The sequence below is a fragment of the Cryptomeria japonica genome, chromosome 9 (genome assembly GCF_030272615.1).
Source record: "Cryptomeria japonica chromosome 9, Sugi_1.0, whole genome shotgun sequence".
Lineage (NCBI taxonomy): Eukaryota > Viridiplantae > Streptophyta > Pinopsida > Cupressales > Cupressaceae > Cryptomeria > Cryptomeria japonica.
In genome coordinates this window covers 568,632,716-568,658,622 of record NC_081413.1, presented here as the reverse complement: position 1 = coordinate 568,658,622, position 25,907 = coordinate 568,632,716, and the positions used below count along the sequence as shown (strand labels likewise).

Here is a 25,907-nt window from a genome sequence, read left to right as displayed (position 1 = left end):
GGATGGGAGATTCCCCCTTAGAGGGCCCATCTATAGGTGCAATAGAAATAAAAGAACATCTACCTAAAGTAGCCAAACATCAAGCAATCACCTCAAGAGCAAGTGGAAGCAACATTAAATTTGATGGTAATAGAGTCGAATAAGAGATACTTGCTAGAGTCATTGATATATTAATGATAAAAAATATTTACAACTAAGCCAACCTCCAATAAATTGGACACAACTGTAACAAGGGTGGCATAATATAAAAAATTATCAAAATCCCATAAAAATCGATCACAACTCAATATGAACCTTCATGAATCAATCTTGCAAGATGCAAATACCATGATAACTTCAAATAATGGCTACAAAAACCAAAATTATATAATGGCCAATCAAAAGCAATGGCCATAACCCAACACGAGTGAAGAACAAAAGCACTTAACCAATACTTGTAGAAGTTGGAGCCGAGGAGACAACATCATCATCAACTTGGTCACTGAGACAAGAAACGTCACCAAGAGCACATAAAATAGCAAGAGCCAAGAGCCAAGATCAAAGAACTGGCACCACTACTGTGCACCCCAACTAAAGTAGCTTCTTAATTTAATGTTATTAGTGTATATAAATTATTAGATTTGACTTGCTATGTTAGGAATTCATTTTTTATAAAAAAAAATCTAAAATGTCTCTCGAATTTAGGTCCTTTGAATTCATCCATTTATTGATTTATAATGTGGCTTTTTATTATAATAAGCAGCAAAACAAGGGTGTTGAACCTATATACAAACAACTTACGGGCTGTAAAAAAGACGAGACAACAAAACAAGGGTGTTGACCCTATACAAGCTCAGGTCAAACAAGCCAATAATAAGAGGTTAGAAGAACACTGTTAAAAGGCCTATCAAGCCATCAACAACACAATAGCAGAAATCTAGGATCCAAACTCAAGAGTGGGAAGAATCACCAACAACGCAACTTAGAAGATTATGGTGGGGAGAAGACTTACCTTTTCGCCTATGAAAAACAACAGTCCTGACAATACTATTATTAGGAACATCAATGCATGATGCTCCTGTTATACAAGATGTTCTTGTTTAGTTCATGTTATATAAGATGTTTTTTTTGTATTGTCTATTGATTTTTTCTGGAGGCAAATGTTGATAGAAGATGTTTCTATATTGTTTTGTAAGATGTCTACAATGTTGCCTTATGCTTTTATTTTTTCTTGAGGGAAATGTTGGTAGATAACACATTGCAAAAAATTAACAAAAGTTGTGATGATTGAATTCTAAAATGTTTACTTCAATCAACGCAGGTTTTTTCATGTTTTATAAGATGTCTTCTATGTTGTTGTTGGCTTTTGATTTTGCTTTAGGGGACCAAATTGAACCTTAAACCAAGTTATCATCAACTTAGAATCAATAAGGACAAATATGGAGACAACTTTCAAGATAAAGCAAGATTTCTTCAAGTGGTTGGTGTTAACATTTAGATTCTGTAATGCTCCAACCACTTTTATAAGCTAAAATAATGAGGGTATCGAAACCTTTGATGGATTTAAGTGTCATATTAAACTTCAATAAAGGATTAGTGTTCAATCAAACACATAACGGGTGTGTCTCACATCTTGACAAAATCTTTGAAATGAAAGGAAGTAATGTCCACAAAAAGATCTCCCTACACTAAAACTTGAAGAAAGCATTGCACAAGTATCAAATTTTTAATGACTATATAGAGAAGAAGCACATATAAATGTAAAATAAACAATCTACTATAACACAGGTCTACATGGTTAATACACTTTCGAGTGAAAAAACCTAGTCTAAAGCAATCCAATGTATTGTTCATAAACATGGTTACAATCTACTTGCACATAAAGCCTTCACATTAGTATCACCAACCAGATACTTGGATAAAATTCTATAGCTTAACAATATTTTCCAGACTCTACACATAAACTCTATTTCAAACACCTAATATATAGGAGATAAAATATATGAAGCCATCAAACAGTAATTAGAAAACCATGAGCTAAAACCACCCAAAAACTAGGACCCAAACTATACATTTCTAGATGAGTTCACAAGCTGAAAATTGCATGTACCTTCCACCTATCATAACCTTTTTGCAATTCAATCGCCAAAATGGGTATTCCATTTTGGTTTCATTATCTCCAAACAAATATTTGTGTCACAACACACATCATAACTTGGTCAACAAGTATAACTTCCCCCTACAACTCTTTTATATGTCCAACACAATTTTACATTTCCTACGCAAACTTCTAGAAGCATAAATTTTTATTCAAGAAGCCAATTAGCCCCATTTTTTAACAAATTGTAGAGCTCAAAGATAACCAAACAATAAACACCACCCTTAGCAATGTCAAACAATGAAAAATATTTATTTTAGCCAAAAACCAACTATAGCCCAAAACTAAAGTGCTTCTATTTATAACCCAAAAAATTGCACTTTGTAATTTTATCATAAGAAGCAAAGTTGAAACACCTTTCCTAACATGAAATTATGAATAACATGATTTTGTTGAATGATAAAAATTGAAAGTTGCAAGGACTTTGTTGGTGTACTTAGGCTGTGTTAGCAATGGAGGGGTAAGGATGTGCCTCTCCAAAGTTGAAGTCATATTGAAATGGCCAAAGCCCAACACTATCTCTAAAGGAAGGACTCTCATAGGAGCAACTCAATACATTTTCAAGTGTGTAAAAATATTTTCCAATATAAACAATGCCCCATTGCATGCAATTATTAGGAAGCCGATAACAATTTGTATTAAGAAAGTAAACATTAGCAAACTTTAGATGATCTTAAGCACACTATAAGCATAGTGTTGGTTCTAACACTCATGAATCTTCAACAACCATTCAAAGTTGAAACCACTGTAAACAATTATGGAATGGATGTATTGTTGCTTCGAGAAGGTAGGCTTGTTCATTACCAGTATGAAATGATCAGAGGGGCTCTAGTGAATTATAGAACAACAAAGATCTAGTTTTAGCAATGAATAAGCGGAAGCAATATCTAGTGGTCAAAAAGCCAATTTTACATATTAATCACCAACTATTGTACTATATGCAAGCTCAAATAAAGTTGCAATAGTCATGTCATTACAAGTGAGTGGAATTCTTAGAATGATTTCATATCATCATCAAGCATAAGGGTGGGGTATTTATGAGGTGAGAAATAGTCTACTTCACAACTTTCACCTTATGTGTCCACTCATTTTGGTGTTCACCCCCATGGATAGTTTTAGGACTCATTTTACCTTTATGTTGGTCTAAAACCATCACCAATGTATTTTGTGTTGCCTCTAGACCTATTTTCACACCTGAAATCAACCTGAGAATTCTCCAAACAAAATTCAATTTTGAGACAAGTTACACCTAGGAGCTAGAGAGGACAAATTACAACTAGACCCTATGCCCTAAATTCTTTGTTTGGTTCCCAATTTGGAGTATTGAAAACCCTAACCTAATGTTTCCCTAATTTAAATTCAAAAGGTCATCTAATTTCAAGATAAAAATGCCAATCTTGTTTTTATTCCTAACAACAAGAATAACCCTCTCACTTACTCTCTACATACTAAGTTAATAGTTTGTACTAAGTTTTCAAATCTCTCATACTCATTCATTAGGGATAAAACTTGAAAATCCATCATTCTTGAGCCTCCCTTGGTGATCCCCATCCTTCCCTTCATCATTAGATGCCAATTTTTCTCCTAGATCCTAGGGTCTTCCTTCTTCCAAATCCCTCTCACCCAATCTCCTATTGTCATTAAATCTCCTTTCTAAAACCCTTGTTGTACATGTAACTCTTCTTAATTCCTTCTCCTGCACATATTAGTAACATCTCCATTTTCTATTGTACTCTCCATTGCCCAAGCATACACTATCTAAGCAATAGGCATCCTCCTAGGGTTTATTGGTAGCTACAACATCATGCACATACCATAAACACCTTTAATAGGATTACATACATCCAATCTTTCCACAACTTTAATGAAGGTTGAATTATATCAAATTGGGGACTCACTAAGGTAGTCTCCCACATGACCTAACTCATTTTTGTGTCACCTAACTTAAATGCGGAAAATCTAAAAAATTCAAACTAAGTGGATTTGGAACCAACAAATGCGGTAGATCATTCACGAAATTTTAGGATTATAAGGTAGAGGTCTTTGGCACTAGTTTGTAATTTATCTAGATGAATTGCAATATGCAAAAGTGTCTATTCTAGCGCCCAAATGCAACTCTAATGTCTGCACTGGCACCAACCTTAGAGTTTTGTCTACACCAGCCCCTAGTTTTAGTAATATATCTTGCACAAGACACATAGTGTTAAAATATGCTTAGTGCACTCCACAAGCTCCTTTATTCCTCTTGTATAGACATTCAAAATTATAGCACTCTAGCGAAACATATTTTTATTTCCTAACTCTTGCAATTGATCTATTTAAATTAAAAATTTAATATATCTAGTTATTATTGTATTTACTGTTATATTTTAGTTTATGATCAATTTTAGATGGATTAGTGCAATGAAAGAAAATAAATTCTAGGTTAATATTCTCACATTTAGTACACATTAGTTTAAGTTGGGATTTAAAAATTCTTTCGGTGACCGCTTGCTCAATCATTTTCCCCTTCTTCTAGTAACCATGATATAGAGGTGTATGTTGAAGTTTATTACAAGATAAATATTTTAGTGGTGTGTATCAATTGGCAATAAAGTTAAGCATAATAACTTTGAGTTAAAGAAACTAATTTTTACCAAACAAACTAATTTTTATCAAACAAAAGAAAGAAGCCTTATACTCAAATGAGAGGCACATATCTTACAAGCTTCTAGACACTTTCAATTTTTTAAGATAGATGCAAACCTTCAATAATACATATATTTCTCTTATTTTTGAGTAAAGGCCTTCAAGTTTATAAGAAGTTGCCAAATGTGTATCATTAGCTAGACCAACAAAAGGAATCTTGGGGTGTAGCAATCATTGTTGGTGCCTAAAAGACTTTTGGAAGCATCTTCATGGAGTCTTAAAGTGGTTTGCTAAATATGAAGCATGAAAAATGAGTATTTTTTCTTGGTGCAGATCATTTCTCAAAAATGTGCATACTTATAGCTTCTAAGAAGACAGTAATCGAGAATGATAAAGCTAAGATGTTTTTTATACATATGTGGATTCACTTGTACTTCTAGAAAATATCATTTTAGATTGAGACACAAGGTTTATAGCAAGTTTTGGTGCACCTTACCGTGTAAAATGGATGACGTGTTTACAACTTTCCATTCCCAAATGGATGGACATATAGAGTAGTGGTTATTAAATTGGTAGAATCGCTTCATTGTCACATTCAACAATATCCTAAAGCAGAGGATTGGCATCAGTTTACATATAACAATTTTATAATTCTATTCACTCTTCTACAAATTTGTCTCTCTTTATTTACACATATTATGGTTCCTTGGCTCCTAGTCTCTCTTTCTTTACACATTATGGTTCCTTGGCTCCAAGTCTTTTGATGTTGTTTAGTGTAGTCAAGATAAAGGATGGAAAAAACAAGTACAAAGATGGAAACCTACATTTATTGACAAGATTAGCAAATCCTTTTTCAATACCAAGAAAGACTCAAAGGAGTTTTAGGCCAAGTACTAGCACTACTTAGTGACAAAGGATGGGTGTACTTGGGTAAAGAGAGGTGTCAAGGCATTTTGAGAAAGCTCAATCCGTTGAGATTATAGGATGGGCAGGTCATAATGCTTTCAAAGTAGACTTGCCTAGATATATGATCTTCGCTATAATCAGTTTTGACAAGTTCACTTGAGTATTTTTTGTTAAATGAAGAGGAGAATGTTGTTTTCCCAAAATGGATGGTTTTGCACTAAGGAACAAGTAGACCTAGAGAATAGCATTTTTTGTCCTTAACAAGAAGGTGAGCATTTAGTAAGGTTGATAGGTTTAAAAAGGTATTCGTGTAGCAAAGCAAGGTTGATAGGTTAAAAAAGGTACTCGCATAGCAAAGCAAAATGGATTTCTAAAGAAGTGGGAAGAAAGTTCATGCATTTAATTACTCCCTAAGCTTTTGGAGACCAACTGAATTGTAACACAAAACAGAGGAGTGATGCTTGTTCTATATGGCTCGATACACCTACTACAAGTCTGCAACGAATTTCAATAGATGTAAATCTGAAACAAGTTCCCAGATGGCAGAGCAAGATTCATTGATTAAAATAATTAATAATATGTATTGCCTGCTGAAATAATGTGTTGTGATATATTTGGAAACATAGTCTACCAAAAAATTGACGAATTAAGGAGTTACGACATCTTGCATTATTCACCAGGTCTGCCTTCTTCAGAACTCATAAAAGAATAATACAAACAAGAGCAGTTAATGTCACATTAGATTTAATCGATGCTTATGTTGTATCCCAAATCCAAAAAGCACAATTTAGGGAAACGTGTAGCAAAAGGACACCAAAAAGCAGCATATCCATTCATAAACATCAGGGAATAATTCCATGAAAATGTGACAAATTTGATACACATTTCAAGAAAGATGTGAATCAATAATGTGCAAATGCGTGCTTTTCTCTTGTTGCAACTCAACAGACAACAGTATCAGAAGTTTTAACAATAAAAACTTACCATTAGATAATATAATATTTCATTGAACAACTTAGTAGGGTTCTAGAGTGATTGTCAACATAAAAAACACTTCCCTAGGGCCTAAAACAAATTATCTCAGTACACTGAATAACCACTGAAATTATGAGGTCTAGGCTTCCTTGACTGTAATTTAACCGTCTTCAAACAGGCATAAAAGAATAGTGAAGATTAACAACTTTGCATCCCCCTTACGTCAAACCTTTACTCCTGAAACAGATAAATAACAAAACCATCAGTCATTCTGCAAATCATGGTTACTTTCCTGACCTTCAAAGAAGCCCTTGATACAAACCAATGGTTAGATATTTGACTCTAACTATTACAGAAAAAAATATGAAATACGCTGCTAAGAGATATATACATTTACCAAAAAAAATGAACTAGTCCAATTTCAACTCAAAAAGATAAACAATGAGAGATCTTCTATATTCCATAGCATTTCCAGGATGGGGATGGTGGGATGGCAGGTGACGTGTTTCAGAGATATCATTCCAAGAGTCAATTTTAAGGATGGCAATAATATGTACATGAAATTTTTAAAAATACATAGAGAGAAAAATCCTCAAATTTCTACAGGTTAACGGACAGCAGTTTAACAGCAGCAGTACAACATGACACCATTAAAATGATGTTGGCTGATGTCTGCAGAAGCCTGCATGCCAACCACATTCCAAAAATAATTGTTTCTTACACTTCTCACACAATACTTCTCTGTACCAGACCATGGTCAATGCACCTTTAATCTCTTTTGCAACTGACAACAATAACTGACTCCAATACAATATCGAGAATTTTGGAGTTTGAAACATTTTTGAGCAATGAAATCAGAAATCCAAATTATTGTTGTTGCTAACTGTTATAAAACTTATGTCATTACCTATAAATTTGAATTATGATATATTTATTGCTGTTATACTACTGTTGCCGCTGTCACTGCTGTCATGATTAACTTTATTGCTGTTATACTGCCATCTCAGGGACAGTGAAACGTCCCCCTCGCATTCCTATTTCTGTAACATATTTTGGAAATGTTTCAAAGAGTTGAAGAATTTTAGGGACAGCTAGGGCACATCCCCTGCTGTCCCGTCGTACCCGAAATGCCATTGAGGATAGGGATGGAGGTTTGAAGGCCAGGGACACATCTGTGGAAAAGAGGAGATCTTTGTGCTTCATATCACAGCAAATTTTATAAAAAAATCAGTATTGACTTTTCAAAGATTGAGCACAGTTGTAATAAGGAATACCAACACTTGGGGTTGCTTCAATCCTATGAAAAAAGTCATTGCCAGGATAAAATCTTTTACATGAATTTTTCATTGCTAGAGATCCATGATTATGCTTAGCGCTTTAGATACAGATGTAGATAAGGTGCTGACAAAAGGGAGTCTACTCAGCAATTAAATTATAAATGATTTGTGGAAAGAGTAAATTAACTGATTTTGGGAATAACTCTAATAAGTGCTGTTTTGTCCCTTATACTACACCATTTTTTGATTCATTTACAGATGTTGATGCTTGAACAAAGAAAGTCGATCACCACAGGTATTCTCAAGTCATCCAAGTCACAAGCTTTGTGGCAGGTCATGGGTCAGGATCTAGTAAGAAACAGAAGCAATCAAAGAACAAACCACACAAAGATAGAACACAATCTTCTTCTCCTACACAAGGAGACTCTTCATCCTCTTTCAAGAAAAGGAATTCATAGGAAAGACCAACTTGTTCATACTGCAAGAAAGTTGGTCATGATGAGCATTGTTGCCATGCTAGGCAAATTGATGAGTTCACTAACATTATCAAGAAAAACCACATCAATTTGCCATCTTCCTACAAACAGGAAGCATCTCTTTCCACTTCTTCCGAATCAAGGAAAGAGAAAGGGCAGGCACTTGTTGCAGCCAAAGAATCTTCACAGCAATGGATACTCAAGTGCTACACATCACAAGGATTCTGATAGAGAACAGTTTAATTTGTTGGAGCCTTGTACAGTGCCACAGATTCTTACAGGTGATGATACTCAAGTGGAAGTAGTTGGGAAAGGTTCGGTTGACAATGGACATAGATAATGGATCATTTGAAAATGTTCTTTGTGTTCTTGACTTGTGTACCAAACTTCTTCCAGTCTACCAAATCACTCATCTTGGGAGTGGTAAGAAAGTTGGATTTTTTCCTGATATGGTAGTGATCAAAGATCTTGAGGATGATGCCTTGGTTGCAGTGGGACAAGCTAATCATGAGCCTCAGCTATATGCATTCTCCCACTTTGTGCCACGATCTCCTTCTACAGCATCGCTCACTCATTCTAATTCGGTAAGCTATGGCATGAGCAGTTTGGCCATCTTAATTACCACTACCTTCAGCAGCTCAGCTCACAGAATATGATCACAAGTCTCCCTCAAATCAGCTTTTTAGATGGTGCATGTCCAGGTTGTGCTATGGATAAGCATCCAAAAGAGAATTTTGATGAAGGGAAGCCTTGGAGGGCTTCAAAAGTCCTTCAGTTGGTTCACAGTGATCTCACAGGCCCCTTTCTAGCTTTGTCTTTCAGTAAGTCTCGCTACGTACTCGCATTCATTGATGATTACTCTAGATACACTTGGGTCTACTTTCTTCGCCAGAAGAATGAAGTCTTTGACAAGTCTCAAAAATTCAAGGCTCATTCTGAGAAGTTGGAAAGTATGTATGTCAAGGTTTTACGCACTAATTACGGTCAAGAATGTCAAGAAAGTATGTACTCTTGAAGGGATAGATCTTAAGCATTCAGTTGCATACACACCAGTCACCACAATAGATCTTAAGCGTTCTCTTGGTCCAGAATATTGGGCTGAAGCCATTAATTGTGCTACACATTTAGAATCGTGTTCCCCACAAGGCATTGAAAGGTATGACTCCTTTTGAGGCTTGGTGTGGTAGGAAACCAATTGTGAGGCATTTTCAAGTTTTTGGCTCTCCTCCTTGGGCATGCATTCCTCCAGAGATACGCAAGGCTTTGGAACCTCAAAGCAGGCCTAGGATCTTTGTTGGATGTCCAAACAGTGTCAAATGGTATAAGCCCTTGGATCCACAGACACGTGAACTCTTCATCGAGAGAAGTGTTCATTTTGAGGAAATCTCTCCTAGATTGGCCTCTAATCCTCCTCATCCTTCATAGTGGACTCAAATGACAGTGACTTGGATGATTCTATCCCACCTCTAACTTGCAAGATATCACCTCCACAGGGTTCACACTCTGAGGTTGAGAATTCTCGTCCTTCATCCCAATCTTTTTCAATGCCTCGTTGTGCTCGACAAACTTTATAGTCAATAGGGACCTTTCTTGGGAATCCTTCAAACACTCGAAGGACTCAGTCACAGCATCAACATCTTCCAAATGTTTATATTGCCTCTGCTTTTGATCCAGAGTCATTTAAGGAAGCATTAGGAATCCCTGAGTGGGATTCAACAGTGGAAGAAGAGTATAGTTCCTTGATGTTACCAGACATGGGACTTAGTCCCTCTTCCTAAGGGAAGAAAAATGGTTCGATGTGAGTGGATCTATCGGACCAAATATGCAATAGATAGAACTATAGACAAGTTCAAAAAACGGCTTGTGGCCAAAGGTTTCTCACAAGTTCTTGATGTTGATTACACAAAGACCTTTACTCCTATTGCTAAGATGAATTCCATTTGCTTGACTCTTGCCATTGTTGCAGCTCATGGTTGGTTTGTACATCAGATGGATGTGAAGAGCGCATTTCTTCACTGGAATCTTTAGGAGGAGATTTACATGGAGCAGCCACAAGGATTTGTTTAGGATTTTCTTTGGTTTGCAAGCTAAGGAAGTCTATCTATGGCCTCAAGCAGGCCCCTAGGGCATGGTATGCCAAGATGGACTCCTTTCTTCTCTAAGCAAGATTCACCAAATGCCACTTGGATCTGAATGTCTACATTTATTCAACAGAATGACTCTCATTTGCTTCTTGTTCTCTATGTTGGTGACTTGATCATTACAGGGAGTTCTTCATCCATCATTGGCAAAGTATGCACTACTTTCTCGGACTGATAGATTTGCTATGACTGACTTGGGCCCTTTGCACTACTTTCTCGGAATTGAGATTACACAATCTTCTTCAAAGATCCCTCTTGCTCAGCCCAAGTATGCTCTTGATATACTAGCTCAGTTCCACATGGCTGATTGTAAGCCTACAACTCCCTTTCTATCTGGAATCATGCTTGAGACCAAGTGTTCTACTCCAATAGTTGATACCACTTTGTATTGCCAACTTGTTGAGAGCCTCCTCTAACTCACACTCGCCCTGACATTTCTTTTGCAATTGGCATGGTTTCACGCTTTATGCAAGAACCACATGAGCTTCATTGGAAAGTTGAAAAACACATTTTGCATTATAGACAAGGTGCTCATTACTATGGGATTCACTATGCAGTAGGTACAAGACTTGACTTGGTTGGCTATATAAATTTTGATTGGGCTGGCAATCTTGATGATTATAAGTCCACATCGAGCTATGACTTTCATCTTGGTTGAAGCCCCATTTGTTAACAAAGTATGAAACAACATGCTATTGCTCTTTCTTCAATTGAGGTTGAGTATCAAGGAGCCCCTAATGCCACAATTGAGACTATTTGGATTCAAAAATATCTTGATTGAGTTCAGCTTCACTATGCCACGAACAACTATCCTCCTTTGTGACAATCAGAGTGCCATCTAAATCTCAAAGAACCCGGTTCAAAATCAGTGAACCAAACGCATTGAAGTCCATATGCACTACATCAGAGAGCTTATACAGCAGCAAATCATTGATTTGCAGCATTGTCCTACAACAGAGCAGGTTGTAGATATCTTCACCAAACCCTTCATTGACAATAAGTATCATCATTTGCGAGCTCACTTGGGGGTGTGGGACATCTTGTCCCTTGATCTTCTCTCTTCATTCTCTCTTATTGCGGGGGGGGGGGCTTTTTCCTCACAAGAGGTTTTTTCCTTCTTATATTTTTGAGAGCATTTTTCTTGTTTTTACTCTCTTTTGGGGACCCACCAAATTTTTAACTAAAAATAGTGTTTTTTTAATATCAGTATTATATAGTAACAAAATAAAGTAATAAAAAATGAATAAAAAAATTTCAAATTTCAGCACCCAAAATAGGTCCTTTGGGTCCTATTCGGATGAGATATTTCTACAAGCTGTTGCACTCATTTTTGGCATCCAGTTTTTTCAATTTCAGTGATTCAGCATCAAGGATTAAACCCGTGAGCAGAATTGTCTAGGGTTAGGAAGAAAGCCCTTACCCCTTGCATAGGTAATTCCATTTCAAGGATTACGTGTGGACTAAATTAGAAAATTGTCATCATTTTCAAGTCAAGCAATTTGGTGTTTGCTAACAAATTGATTTAAGATCTTGGAGCTGATTTCAGCACCCATTTAGGGTTAACTGTGGGACAAATTTGGTAAGGGCACAACTCAGTTCTGAGTCTTTTGTGGCAAATTAACAGCAGGTCGAGGCAAATTTGGTAGAGACATTTGTGTAGCATTTTATAAATCAAGCTTCTGCACTTTGAGAATCATTTGTGGTAGTTTGAGGACTACTCTAGACCATTTTGAAGGAAAAATCAGCACTGCACATCTCTAGGTTTGAATCGTGGTAAAGTGAGGTTAGTCTGTGGTAATTTAATGGTAGAAATCAAGTGCAGCGAATGCCAGAATAGGGTCTTTTTATCTTGAAGGGAATCACAGCATTTTGTGTCTTTGGAAAAGCGACTAGTGCAGACAAGAGAACCAATATTAGAGCAGAGATTGCTGCACACTTCAGAGTAAAAGCCATTGAAGAGGGATTAAATCTGCCTTTCGTTGAGGTTAGAGTTTGCAGGTACTCTGTTGGAGTCAACTACCTAAACCATCATTCAGTCACCCCAGGACTGTACACACACAAATCTGACCAAAAAGGGGGCTAGAGAAGCTGATAAAAACTGGTAGACAACTTCTGTATCTGACCTAATCTAGTGGTTACATTCTCATGTTAACTGTAAGTCAGAATAATATATTTTTATCTTTTTTGCCAGGCCTTTACTGGACTAAATGACAGACAATGCGATCATGTGGATTTATGTCAATTTCCAAGTGGCTTCAAGATTTGTTGTCAGTAGCAATAAATAAATCTTTTTCCAGTTGTCTAATATAAGTCAGTGATAGTGCATGTACCCATTCATTTCAGTTTGAAACCACTAACAATCTGCAGGAAGATTTAGTAAAAGAGAAAAAAATTAAAAGATATCAAAAAATTAATAACCAGGGGCACCACATTGTTATTGGAAAAAACAGTCCTGCCAGCCTGTGGGTGCAATTATTGAGTAAATGCAATTATATCAAAGAGATCTAAGAGCTTTAGAAAGGAAAAAGAAATTTGGAAGCTACACAAATAGAAATCAGCGGAAGGCAGAGGCATGGCAGATCATGGAAATAAACTTAATGTTTCCATCCAAAAACAGGAACAAAGTCATCCAGATGATGCAACAAATGCAAATACAAATGCCACTTTAAATTCCACCTAGTCCACAATGAATCTCACAAGAGAAGGGAGCTATTCAAATCAAAATGGTCATAATCCAGTCTCTGTTGGGTTGGCAGCTAGGCCTTTTGAGCATACCTTTTTGCCTAGTGTGGAGACATCAATAGAAGAAGGCAAGGAGCAAAATCCATCAATGCCTGCCTGGATGAATACATGAGTCTTGATCCAGACATTAGAAATCGGAATTCATTTGCAAACTAGTGTAATTTTAGATCAAGGAACAGATCAAGAGTGGAAAGAAGATCTCCTACACAACAGCCCCATTGAGATTTGTAGTAGAGATCGAGCAAGTTGACTCTCCCTCCTGATGATGAATCAAGAAAAAGTACTGTTGAGGGTCCAAAAGTTGGACACCTTTATTTCACTCAGCCCTATGTTGGAAGGGAAAGCAATCAAATTTGCCCGTTTGGAGGGTATAACTCACAAATTGTGGCATCACGAGCTGATTACACAAAAAGTATTATCATATTTTTAAAATTTTACCTATGCTGACTTTACACATGGCAAAGTGGATGACTATGTAGCAAAATCTCAGCAAATATCAGTTATGGTTCTAGATGTGATAGAGAAGAGACTCATTATCTTATTTGTGGAAAGACCAGCCAAACCACTCAGGGGTTTGGTCAAGGCTTTTGATCTAGTATGACTACAAAAGGCCATCAAGAGAGCATTGAATTTAGAGGATTTAGTGACTAAGAACAAGTTCTCCTCCAAGATTGCACCATAGAGTCGGCATATAAAACATTTTCATAAGGTTTTCCCTCAACCTAAGACATTACCTCCTAAACCAAGTAAGCTGGAAAAATCCAAAAATGTGCTCCGGAGGAAAAAAACATTGCTTTTCTTGAAGAGAGCCATGGGAGCCAAGGCACAAATGCTTGGGAAAGGAACAAGTGAACTACATAGAGGTAATTTTAGAAGAGGATTCAGAGGTAGAAGAACCCAAACCCAAGGTTGTATTTAATGAGACAAAACATGAGGGCAGGGAAGGAGAAGAGTCTTCCAGAGACACACTTGCCACTCTTTCAGGACCACCCAGGTATCATCCTTTTTGTCCGAATTTTCTTACACGGCCACAAAGTGACAATATTGATTGATAATGGGGCTACCCGCAACTACATTGATGAGAGTTTGGTAACTAGGATAGGAATGAGGACAGACGATTTCAAAGGAATCAATGTTATAGTGGCTGATATGTTTACAATTTTGTACAACAACAGGATTCAACATCTTGACACGACCTTAAGGAGACATAAAATGCAGGATGATTTTTATGTGATTAGCATTGGTGAAACATATGTGGTTTTGGGTGTGCAATGGTTGCATTCACTTGCCGATTTTATCCAAACTATCAGACAATGGAGTTGATATTACAATCCGAGGGGAAGGAGGTCATTCTTTGAGGCTTATCCAACAAAGCTCCTAGGATTGTTTTGGCTAAAAGGATGGAGAGGGATTTTCATATAGACGAAGTGGATTGGGCAGCACAGTGATTAATTTCAAACAGGTTCATTCAAGGGTGGGAGACCTTACTACGTTGACATGCAATTCATCTTGGATAAATATAGCAAGGTGTTCAACAATATTCCTTCAAGGATGCCACCATATACAGATTTTCAGCATGTTATTAAATTGGAGGAAAGATCAGAACTGGTTATCAGTACACCGTATTGTCATCCTAGGAGAAATAAGGAAGAGATCAAGAAGGTGATTAAGCAGTTGTTAGATATGGGACACATATAGTACCATGAGGATGTGCATTAATTATAGAGCCCTCCACAAGAAGATGATAAAAAACTGCTACCTTGTTCCCAAGATCAATGAGTTGATAGATGAGTTTCATAGTGTACTTCTCTAAGATTGATCAACGATCAGGGAATCATCAAATAAGTGTGATAAGGATATGCATAAGACAACTTTCAGGTGTCATTATGGGCATTCCAAGTTCTTGATCATGCCATTTGGGTTGACTAATGCACCGGCCACATTCCAATCTTACATAAATTAGGTATTCATTGAGCAATTGAGGAAATTTGTATTAATTTGGTTTGATGACATGTTGATTTAAAGTAAGACTAGGGAGGATCATTTGAGACACATAGATGAGGTGCCTGGTATTCTAGACCAGCAAACATTCTTTGGACTGACAAAGATATTATATCCAGGGCAAAAAATTAGTGCCCAAGGAGTCCATGTAGATGACAAGAAGATTAAGGCAATCAATGAATGGCCTCCACCTAAAGACTATATCACACTTCAGAGGGTTATTGGGGCTTTGTAGTTATTACAAAAGGTTGATCAAAGGGTTTTCACAACTAACTGCTCCATTGACAAATTTGACAAAAAAAGGGGCGTTCTCTTTGAGTGAGTCATCACAAAGAGATTTTGACAATCACAAGGAAGTGATGAGTTCATACCCCATTCTGGCCATTCCATAATGTTCACTTCCTTTTCTTTTGGAGTGTGATGCTTCAAAAGAGGGAATTGGAGCAGTTTTGATACAAAACAAACACCCCATAGCATTTGAGAGTAGGAAGCTCAAGGAGTCAAAAAGGAGCTTCTCGATCTATGAAAAAAAGATGTGGGTCATCATGCATGTGTTGGCCAAGTTCGGGCAATACTTGGTTTGTGGAAGATTTGTGGTGAAGACGAACCACAATAGCTTGAATTTTTTCCTCAATCACAAAGATTTGAATGATAGACAACAGAAGTTGGTAAGTAAGTTACAAGCCTATCATTTTGATATTGAGGATGTTAAGGGGTAGAACGTGGTTGATTCTTTATCCAAGAAGCTCTATTTGTTTTCCGTGACTGATATATCTGCTAACTAGAGGGTTTCCAACTTTCCATAATGGCTTAGCATGCCAAAAACTCATTTTCTACTAACATTGGATGTTAAGCTACAGGATGATGAGTACAAGGTGGTTGACGTGCTCATTCTCCAAGCATCTGGTGTATCTTGTTCTAGAATCAAATATGAAGGAGACGATTTTGAAGGCATGTTATGACACCCCATTAGCAAGTCAACTGGGAAACTACAAGACCTAAAAGCGAGAGAGCACTTTTCATGGAACTCAACAGAGATGTATTGAAGCATGTCAGGGAGTATTTGGTTTGTCAACGAAACAAAGTAGAATAGGTATTTCCAACTGGACTATGTGCAGCCCTTGTCCATTCCAATCAAAATTGGGGGAGCATTTCCATGGAATTTATCACAAGTCTTCCATGGGCACATGATAAGGATTGTATATTTGTGGTCGAGGACAAACTCACTAAGTATGGTCATTTTTATGATATATCTTCATAATATAAGGCATTACAAGTGGCTAACTTGTTTTTTTAGAGAGATGTTTAGACTACATGGGCTGCCAAAGAATATTGTGAGTGACCAGGACAGCAAGTTCATTAGTTTGTTTTGGTAAGAACATTTTCAGTTGACAGGCACAGAGTTGACTCTAAAAACTACTTATCATCCTCAACCAAATGGACAAACAGAGATTTTAAATAAGTGGATGTAAGGGTATTTGAGGAATTACCTTAAAGAGCAACATATTCAAAAGATTATGTGGCTCAATCTTGGGGAATATTGCTACAACTCCACTTATCATATGCCTATAATTATGACTCCTTACAAGACACTATATGGATATGATGCAATATCATTCATGTATTTGATTTTTTTCAAATAGCAAAGTTCCTAAAGCTAGAGATTTGGTACAGCAAAGTTGAGGTATTTTGAATGCACTCAAGGAGAACCTACAGCAGACTATAATGTCCCTTATCAGGCCTAGTCAGTTTGGCATCAGTTTCCTGAGTTCCCATCGGCTAATTGGTAAGGGAAAGGGGACTCTAAAGTTCTTGGAAGACAAGGATTCAATAGTTTAGGATTTCTATTTATGGCAATGAGCTATGTTGACAATGTGGAGCATTATGACATTTTCAGAAGCATTTTCTGACATTTGAGGTGTTCTCCAAACTTCTTGGAGAGAGTGTCTGTGTCGTGACCCATCCCAGGTGAGTCGGCCCCAGCCGACCTAAACAAAGGTGTCTCTCAACACTGACTTTCATTTTTGCTATTATGATCAATATTTAATTTAAATAAGGCATTATAAACTTTTGAATATGCAGGGTGCCCAAATTTTGGCACTTTCCTTTTGGTCCACACATTTCCTTGCTGGGTGGCATATAAGGTGGCTTGAAGATTATTAAAAGGCAATCTGGAGTTTGGCAAAATTTTCCAATTATTGGCGCTTGCAGAACAGTACCCCTGGCAGGTATGGGAAGGCTAGACGAAACCCTAACCCTTCCCAACTATTTTTCTTAACTCTCTGTGAAAGATTTTCTGAGACTTCTCTCTTTCTTCAGCACAGATCTGGGTTTGACCAACAGTGAGGGCAGCGTTGAAGAACTAAAAAGGGCGAACCCACCAATAGTTGAAGTGAAGGAGCCATTATCACTGGACAGCGTGGAGATGCTAGGCAAACTGATTGGGAAGCAGCAGAGGACTCAGATCTAGGGTTTCAGCAACAAATCTGGACTCTCAGACATATCATGGGCTGCCATATCTTAAACTCGGATCTGAATCACTAGCCACCTGGAATGGGACCCAACGACTGAGAATACATCACATTGTAGTCAAATCTCAGGTTCAGGAGCATTGCTGCACATCTACAGCAATTAAATCAAGTGTTTTGAGCTTCAACTTGACAAGATCTAAGCGATTAGGATGCCATTGACGGAGGGTTCCACCCCTCAGAAGCGGACTGAAACCATACTCTCACTACTGCAATCAGGCCTACAAACGCATCCAACTGGGTCACCGCTACGCAGATCAAACCAGTTGATCACCTTGAGGGAGAGCTTGGTAGTAAAAATTCTGAGGAGTATTGCTGCCTGGCAGTATTAGCACCTCTCAGCATTATTTGTAAGCTTAAGACCAGACAGAAACATGCCCATCTGATCTTTGATTTGTGATAATTGCATGAGCATCAAATCTAAATTAAGGTTTCTTTTGGTAATTGATTCTTCTGCAGTTTGTGTGAACTGGAGTTGTTATTGTTCATGGATGCTATTGCAGTTGATGTGGGATTTTAATTGCAGCCACAGTCTGAGATAGATTAACCAGTTTTAAAAACCTAGCATCATCCCACTTCTTCAGTTTCATCATGGTGTAGTCAGAGTTGGATTCCGATGTCCTTGTAGTGCTTTCCACAACTCAGGTGAAATATTTTAATTATGCACTTAAGTTTCTAATATTTTATTATTAGATTGATGACTTAAGTGTAATATCATTTTAAAAAAAGGTTTTTGTATTACTCAAAGTGGACGCCTAGGAGAAAGAAGGGGCCTTTACAAATGAAAAAGTATATTAATCTTTTAAAAGGTCATTTTGGTGAAAAAAAGAACTATTTTCTAAATTTGAATTAGATGTTTTCCCTGAAAAAACTATATAAAGAGGTGTTAGGGCTCATTTTCGTATATGCTAATGAATGACATTGTTATGTTGTCGTAATGAACTTGGCTTCTTCCACAATCTTCTGAGGATGAAAACCATCTCAAGATTTCTATGTTCGGAGACGAAAACCCCCCTAGCTAGACTGGTGTGGTTTTATCTACAGGCCACGATTGTGCTTCAAAAGGAGTTTCAAATTTAAGTTTACAGAGATGGAGATTATTTGATGGGTTTTGTTGTTGCAGATTATTTGTGAGTTTTTTATGAAGATTTTTGCGGAGTTTGTGTGTTCAGAGGAGATTAACTTATGTTGGGTTGTAACATTCCTCTTGCCAAGTCATACCAAATTACTGCTGGGTATTTGTGGGTTTAACTCTAAGTTTGGATACTTGACTTATCTACTGTTTGGACGCCATTCCTTGCTTTCTGTAGGTCGTACATCATTAAGGGTGTGGAAGCACATTTCAGCTAGGTTGTACCATAGCTGAGGGAAGGCATGAGCTTGCTGGGGCAACGTGCCTAAGTTTAAGACCATACTTCTTGATGTATGGAGTCACCTAGGTCTGCTAGCATGTTTCCATGTGGTTCAGTGTGGGATATTGATGTTTCTACGGAGTTTTTGATGATTTTTCTGGGCATTGTACCTGCTGCACTTGAGTATTTCAGACCTGCAACTTTCTGATCAGAATTGGCAGACTGATATTCTTTCTTTCTAGTGATATTCATGTTTATATTCATATTGGGTATGCTAAACGTTTGTTGGTTTTGCCTTAGGGCTGATTACCTTGTTGTCCAGGCTGTTAGAGCCTGTTGTCAGTCCCTTTGCAAACCTTTACCAGCTTCCCAGTCATCCATTTAAGGTATAATGTTGTTATTTCCAATTGGGTGAATTGGTTTCATGGTTTTGGGTGCCCTTGGGGGTGTGTTCAGTAGCTATTTTGCATGGCCTAATCTTGTAACACTTCTAAAGGTTATACGGCTGAAGATTTATTTCTCTAAGCATTTACCTTGTAACAGTGGATGGTACAATTTATCTAACTAAGCATTTACATTGTAACATTGGATGGTAATACCACCTGTGAGTTGATTTTGATTATTGCTGGTACTTACCCCACTGAATAAGTGGTTCAGTGTAATCGTCCACCACTAGATAAGTGGAAGGATCTTGCTTTATTTTCAGTATTGAATAAGCTTTCCCACTGAAAAGTGGATGTGCCCCTAAGCTTTCCCATTTCAAGTGGGTGTGCCTACAAGCTTGTTATTTACTTTCAGTATTGTATAAGCTTTCCCGCTGAATAAGCAAATGTACCCCTAAGCTTTCCCACTGGAAGTCAAAGTGCCATTGCAGTTCCCATTGAATAAGTGGATGTTCACTTTCTTTTAGAATTGCAAAACATCCCACTAAACAAGTGGTATTGGCCAGCTTGCCGCCTGATGCTTTCCATTCAGCAGTTTGTTTCCAGTTGATTGTGATCCTGAACACCGTACACCTTACCCTTTCCTAGATCTAGGTGATAAGAAAGTGGAAAGGAAGTTGTTGTATATCTCAATTGCAATTGAAGCTAACATTTTCAAAAAGAATAAAAAAGGGGGTGTATGTTACACAGACCCAAAATTAGCAAAAGATGCAAGCTGATCACCACAATTTTGAGAGAACTTTTGAGGTATGAGACATGGTTTTTTTGAGGTTACGACCTTATAAGTAATCTTCCATCAAGGAGAGTGGTGTAGAAAAGCTTAAGTCACAATTATAAGGACCTTATAAGATCATAAAAATAAATCAAGAGTTTGCATATGAGTTGGAACTGTCAAATAACAGCAGAACTCACAATGTTTTTCATGTGTCGTTCCTTGAGAGAGCTCTTGGACAGCATGTTACACCTTCTTTGGAGCTGCCACCACTTGATGACAAAGAAAAAATGATCTTGGAGCCCGAAGCTATCATCAACATGAGAGAGAGGAAGTTATAGAACAAGGTCTTCCAGAGTATTTGGTGATATGGAAGAATTTTCCACTTGAAGATGCTACATGGGAAGGAGTGGAATTTTTTTATAATCCAATTCTGGAATTGTTTGAGGGCAAACAATTTCAGGAAGAAAGGACTGCGACATCCCCTTTCTCCCGCCATTGACTTTTCTATTATTAATTAAAAAAGTGTTTTTTAACACTAATATTATATGATATTAAATAATAAAAATATAAAGTAATAATAATAATATTAAACAAAACAAGTTCAAAGTTAGGTGCCCAAATGGGTCCTATTTAGATGAGGTATTTCTACAAGTTGTTGCACTCATTTTTGGCATCCAGTTTTTTCAATTTACTTTGTTGAGTTTTCAATTTGAGTGATTCGGCATCAGGGAGGAACACCCTTGAGCAGAATTGTCTAAGATTAGGACGAAAACCTTTACCTCTTGCATTAGCAATTCCATTTCAGGGATTGCATGTGGACTAAATTGAAAAATTGTCATCATTTTCAGGTCAAGCAATTTGCTGTTTGCCAGTGAATTGATTTGAGATCTTGGAGCTAATTTCAGCACCCATTTAGAGTTAACTGTTGGAAATATTTGGTAAGGGTGCAACTCATTGGGAATCGCAGCATTTTGTGTCTTTGGCAGGGCATATAGGGAACAAAGGAGCACCAATATTACAGCAGAGATTGCTGCACATTTCTGGGTAAAATCCATGAAAGAGATATTAAATCTGCTGTTCATTGAGGTTAGGGTTTGCAGATATTCTGGAGTCACCTACCTACACCATCATTCACAGTCACCCCAGGACTGCACACACCCAGATCTGACAAAAAAGGGGGCTAAAGAAGTTGATAATGACTGGTAGACAACTTCTGTGCCCTAAAGCCAGTGGCTACATTCTCATGTGAACTGTAAGTCAGAATAAAGAAAAATATATTTTTCTCTTTTGCCAGGCCATTATTTACTGGACTGAATAACAGATAATGTAATCATGAGGGTTTATGTCAATTTCCATGTGAATTGAAGATCTGTTGCCAGTAGCAATAAATAAATCTTTTTTTTAGTTGTCTAATATAAATCACTGACCGTGCATATACCCATTCATTTCAGTTTGAAATTACTAACAGTCAGCAGGAGGATTTAGTAAAAGAAAGAATATTAAAAAAAGGATTCCAGAAAATAAAAAGCCAGCGACACAAGTACCACACAGAGAGCAGAGCAAGCTTTGAGAGTAGATCAGCACAGAAGTTTTAAATTATTATACTTTTAATAATAAGCAAAAAGAAAAAACTAAAAAGGCATATAGAGACATTTCCCCATCCTAACTGGATGTCAACGGGCTACAAGCCAAAGAGAAAACTAAACACATTCAAATTATCAAGTTAATGCAACAAATGGAAGAGTAAATATCTCCATTTAGAACCTGCAATGTTGTCAATGAAGACAAACAAAGATAGCCTTGAATACCTATGGATGTGATTATGAAACTGTTAATATCAAGATCTCTAGGAAGATCTTAATAACTGAAGAAACTGGGAAGAAAAGCATAGAAAAGAAAACCAATTCTCTAAGTGACAGTTTTTTTAATTTTGAGATGTCTAAGAGTAATGCTCAGGGCTCAAACACTAACCCCCACTTATTCAGATGAACAAGTTCAAAGATCTTCTACTCAGAAATTCTCCAGATGGATTCCACACTGGTTGCCAAAGGTCAGGTGATCCCCGTTAACTGAAAATTACACCTGATTGCAGCAATAATCACCCTGGCCCTGCAGACGCTTAAAGCCTAACAGGCTTACCATTGTGCATTCTGCAAGAGGGTTTTGCCTACCAATTTGGCATTGGGTTAAATAAGAGACACAGCTTCCTGGAAATACAATGAAGATAGAGTTGATTTATCATGGGTAATTTTGTGTCTTTGTTTTCCTGCTCTTGAGTTGATTCATAGCAATTTGATCTGGCCAGGTGGCAGCCATTATATTTTCTGTCAGTAGAATGTTTAGGTCAGTGCCATCTAACCAGCTATTGCCGCCCAATTTTGAAGCTAGATATCATCAGAGATACCAAAGGGCTGCTAAACTGAAAAGCAATTATCGTATCATGCTTCTAATTGCAGATGCTTAAGGTAAAATCTGCAAGATAGATGTAAACGTGACAAGTATCATTTGACATGAATCCTTCCCTGGTTATTGCTCATTTATCCACAGACATAGCCATGAAATATCAGATATGGTTGGGGTGAGTGATGCACTTAAATTTATATTGATATAGTTTTCTTGCGTTTTCATTTACTCTAGCATCTACTTGTGTGGTCATTTTAATTCATGAGTTGCTTCTTATTCTGCCTGTCTCATTTTTTCTTTTTTAAGTTTTCTATATAAGAAGGATTAGATTTTTTCTTTATAGATGGGTAACACTCCCAATGTTTTATGGTGCAAATCGATTGTCAAGCCAGTGGTTTAATCCTTAGCTTGACAATCATGTCAAAACCTACAAGGTACAAAATTAAAACAGTCCGTAGACTTAAAAAGTCCCTATGTGTCCAAAAGAAAGGTCCTATACATCAAATCGCAATGCTAACTAGGATTTGACCAGTCCATATAATGTAATGTTAAAGATTCCATGTTTTTTCCAAAACGAAGGTCTCATGCATCACATTGCCATGCTGACTAGGATTTGACCTAAACGACCACCTTTACTTTTCACTTTTATTTAGAACACCTGAAATTCACTATCAAGCTTAGTATAGCTAGAATCATCTACTCTATCAAAACTCAAAAGGGAATTCTAATCCTTTTTTCAAGGCCTGCACTATCCCATCGCATTAACACGAGGAGCATGCGTAATAGGCTATGGCAATCGCTTTGCCTTAAGAGTAGAGTATCGCCTGCTAGACAATATTGATTAGATAATGTACATGTTTGACACTCTTGTTTGGATAATAGCTTTTAACTGTTATTTTCCTATAGAAATAAATCTTCTGAATGAAAATTCCGTAGAAAGAGAGATATACGAATGTTTCGGGCCGCTCTTTGCAACTCATTATCAAGATGAGTGTGCATATAGATTTCAACAAGAACGCCTTACATAGTTAACTCTTTACAAAAGGTTATAAAAACACTGATAAAAAACATTTTTCAATGCTCAAAACCTAGGATTTCCAATTTCGTCAAGCTAATTTTAATATAGAGTGCACCACCATGTCTCTCATCCTAAGAACAATAACCCACAAACCTGAGCCTTTTTAATGATCTGTGATGGTTGACACGTGGTAAGAAAATTATTTCCTATCCATTAGATCCTAATGTGATGTTAAACATATTTTCATATTCTACAGTTTTCCCTTTGCTACCCACAAACCAGAACTAGAAGTAATTTATTTTTTGTGCTCAAGTCTCTCATCCAGAAAATGAAAATCGAGTCGTCGTATAAATGATCTGTCATGGTTTTCGCGTTCAAAAAATGATCTCTCAAGGTGGGTTTTTCATTTAAAACAAAATTCCGTATGTTATAGCCTTGTTTTCCCTACCATCCGCATAATAGAATTGGGTGTAACTGAAAAACTCGCACAATAATGAGATCTATGCCAAAAAACATGGTGTAATGGGGTATGAGCACACCTACGTCTGCTTCGCGTAAACAGAAGTGCTGGGGACTCGCTTGTTTCTGAACATCATATATCCCACAGGCAAAACTACACCCACCATCATGATGAATGCCCCAATCAAATATCTTGCCGGCCCCGGAGCTTCTACTTCTAATAGCCTCCTCAGCTGTTTTCATTAGCCAGACACACCCAATTCAATACAGAATCCATGGATCCAACATAAACGAACTACATGCTTTATTATCTACGGGCCAAAACAGCAGCCCAAATACAACAGCATTGCAGGTTTTGATTATAAAACTGAAGAACAGAGAATTGCCTGAAAGGAGGACTGCTTCTACAATTCGTACACAGACTTGAAAAAAACACAGCAATTGATAAGAAAAAAAGTGACTTAGAAGCAGAAATGAACACCCAATTACTTACAGGCATGATGATTTAGTGATTTTCTTATTTAAATGATTTGATCTGGCTTTGAGATGATTTTTCCTCTTTCTTGAGATTCGACCCAGGGCACTGATCAAACTACATCAGCATCGTAGTAAATTTATGAAGAGAAAAGATGTGATGAACTTTGGATTCCGAGTTCTGTGCTCTATGTAGGCCTCTGGAAGCCGAAGGTCGAGAAGGGATTAATATCGTATTTATTTTTATTGGATGCTATGGTGATGGATTTTACAACGAAAGGGGGCACCTGGTTATATCTATGTGGCCTGAGCTTAATTACTGTATTAATTATAAAGAAAACAATTAAATATTTTGTTATTATCATAGATTTTCCATTTATGTGAAATAGATTTTTATTGTAAAAGTGAATATTTTTTATTTTATTTTAGTATATGGTTTAAGTTTTTTTCACTATTAGTTATATTCATGTTGGGGGATTGGTTTTGTTTCTTAAATTTATCAATTTTTCATTTTGGATTAGATTTGTAGTTGTAGAAATGACTTGGTTTAGATATATAATTGTAAAATGAGTTCTTAAACTTTCAAAATTCAAATTTAATTTTAAGGTTGACCTTCTCTTTCTTATGTGATTGTTGTGTGCTAACTTGACTCATAAATTGTTTTATTTGAAACTCTTAGAGTTAAATTTAAAGGGGTAACCCTAGTTCATTTAGGAAGATCTTACATCTAGATCATAACTTACATTCTTATTTGCACAATTATATATGAGCATTTATCAAATTGCTTACATCACATTATCTAAGACATCCCTATCATGTGCAAACTCTTAGTCACACCACCAATTTTTTATGCACAAACATGTATAAAAATATATGATAAGCTAAAGGTAAACATTTAGAGAATTATAAAGATAAGATTCAAGCATCCAAGTTAGATCCATGCTTGTATAATTCAAATTCACAAGGTGTACAATCAATCCTACAAATGTGGAAGCAACCTGCAATGAATACAAAATTTTTACTAGATCTAAATCATTCGCTTAAGCCTCGTTATTTTTCTACACCTAACTTAATGATCTATTTAACTGTTCTTTAAATTGCCACTATTTGTCTTGATTGTTTTCTAAAATTGTTTCATTTTTATACTTTTCATAAAATCTTCATGGCATTCCCAAAGTTTATGATAATTATAAAATACTAAATATAATCATTAAATGATATGATGAGTTTTT

The 25,907-nt window shown here is 36.7% G+C and overlaps 1 protein-coding gene across 2 annotated transcripts; it reads right to left on the bottom strand.

Moving 5' to 3' along the window:
• Positions 1 to 6,480: 6,480 nt before the first annotated feature.
• LOC131051308 (uncharacterized) lies at positions 6,481 to 24,959 on the bottom strand. Of its 2 annotated transcripts, none has more exons than XM_057985765.2 (3): positions 24,695 to 24,959; positions 24,282 to 24,434; positions 6,481 to 6,883 (listed from the first exon to the last, which is right to left on the bottom strand). In XM_057985765.2, the coding sequence occupies exons 1-2, from the start codon at positions 24,698 to 24,700 to the stop codon at positions 24,282 to 24,284; spliced, it is 159 nt and encodes a 52-aa protein (XP_057841748.1). In that variant the 5' UTR covers positions 24,701 to 24,959; the 3' UTR covers positions 6,481 to 6,883. The 2 variants fall into 2 exon arrangements, with proteins under 2 accessions (XP_057841748.1, XP_057841747.1); XM_057985764.2 differs by having other exon boundaries at positions 24,286 to 24,434; positions 24,695 to 24,957.
• Positions 24,960 to 25,907: the final 948 nt, after the last annotated feature.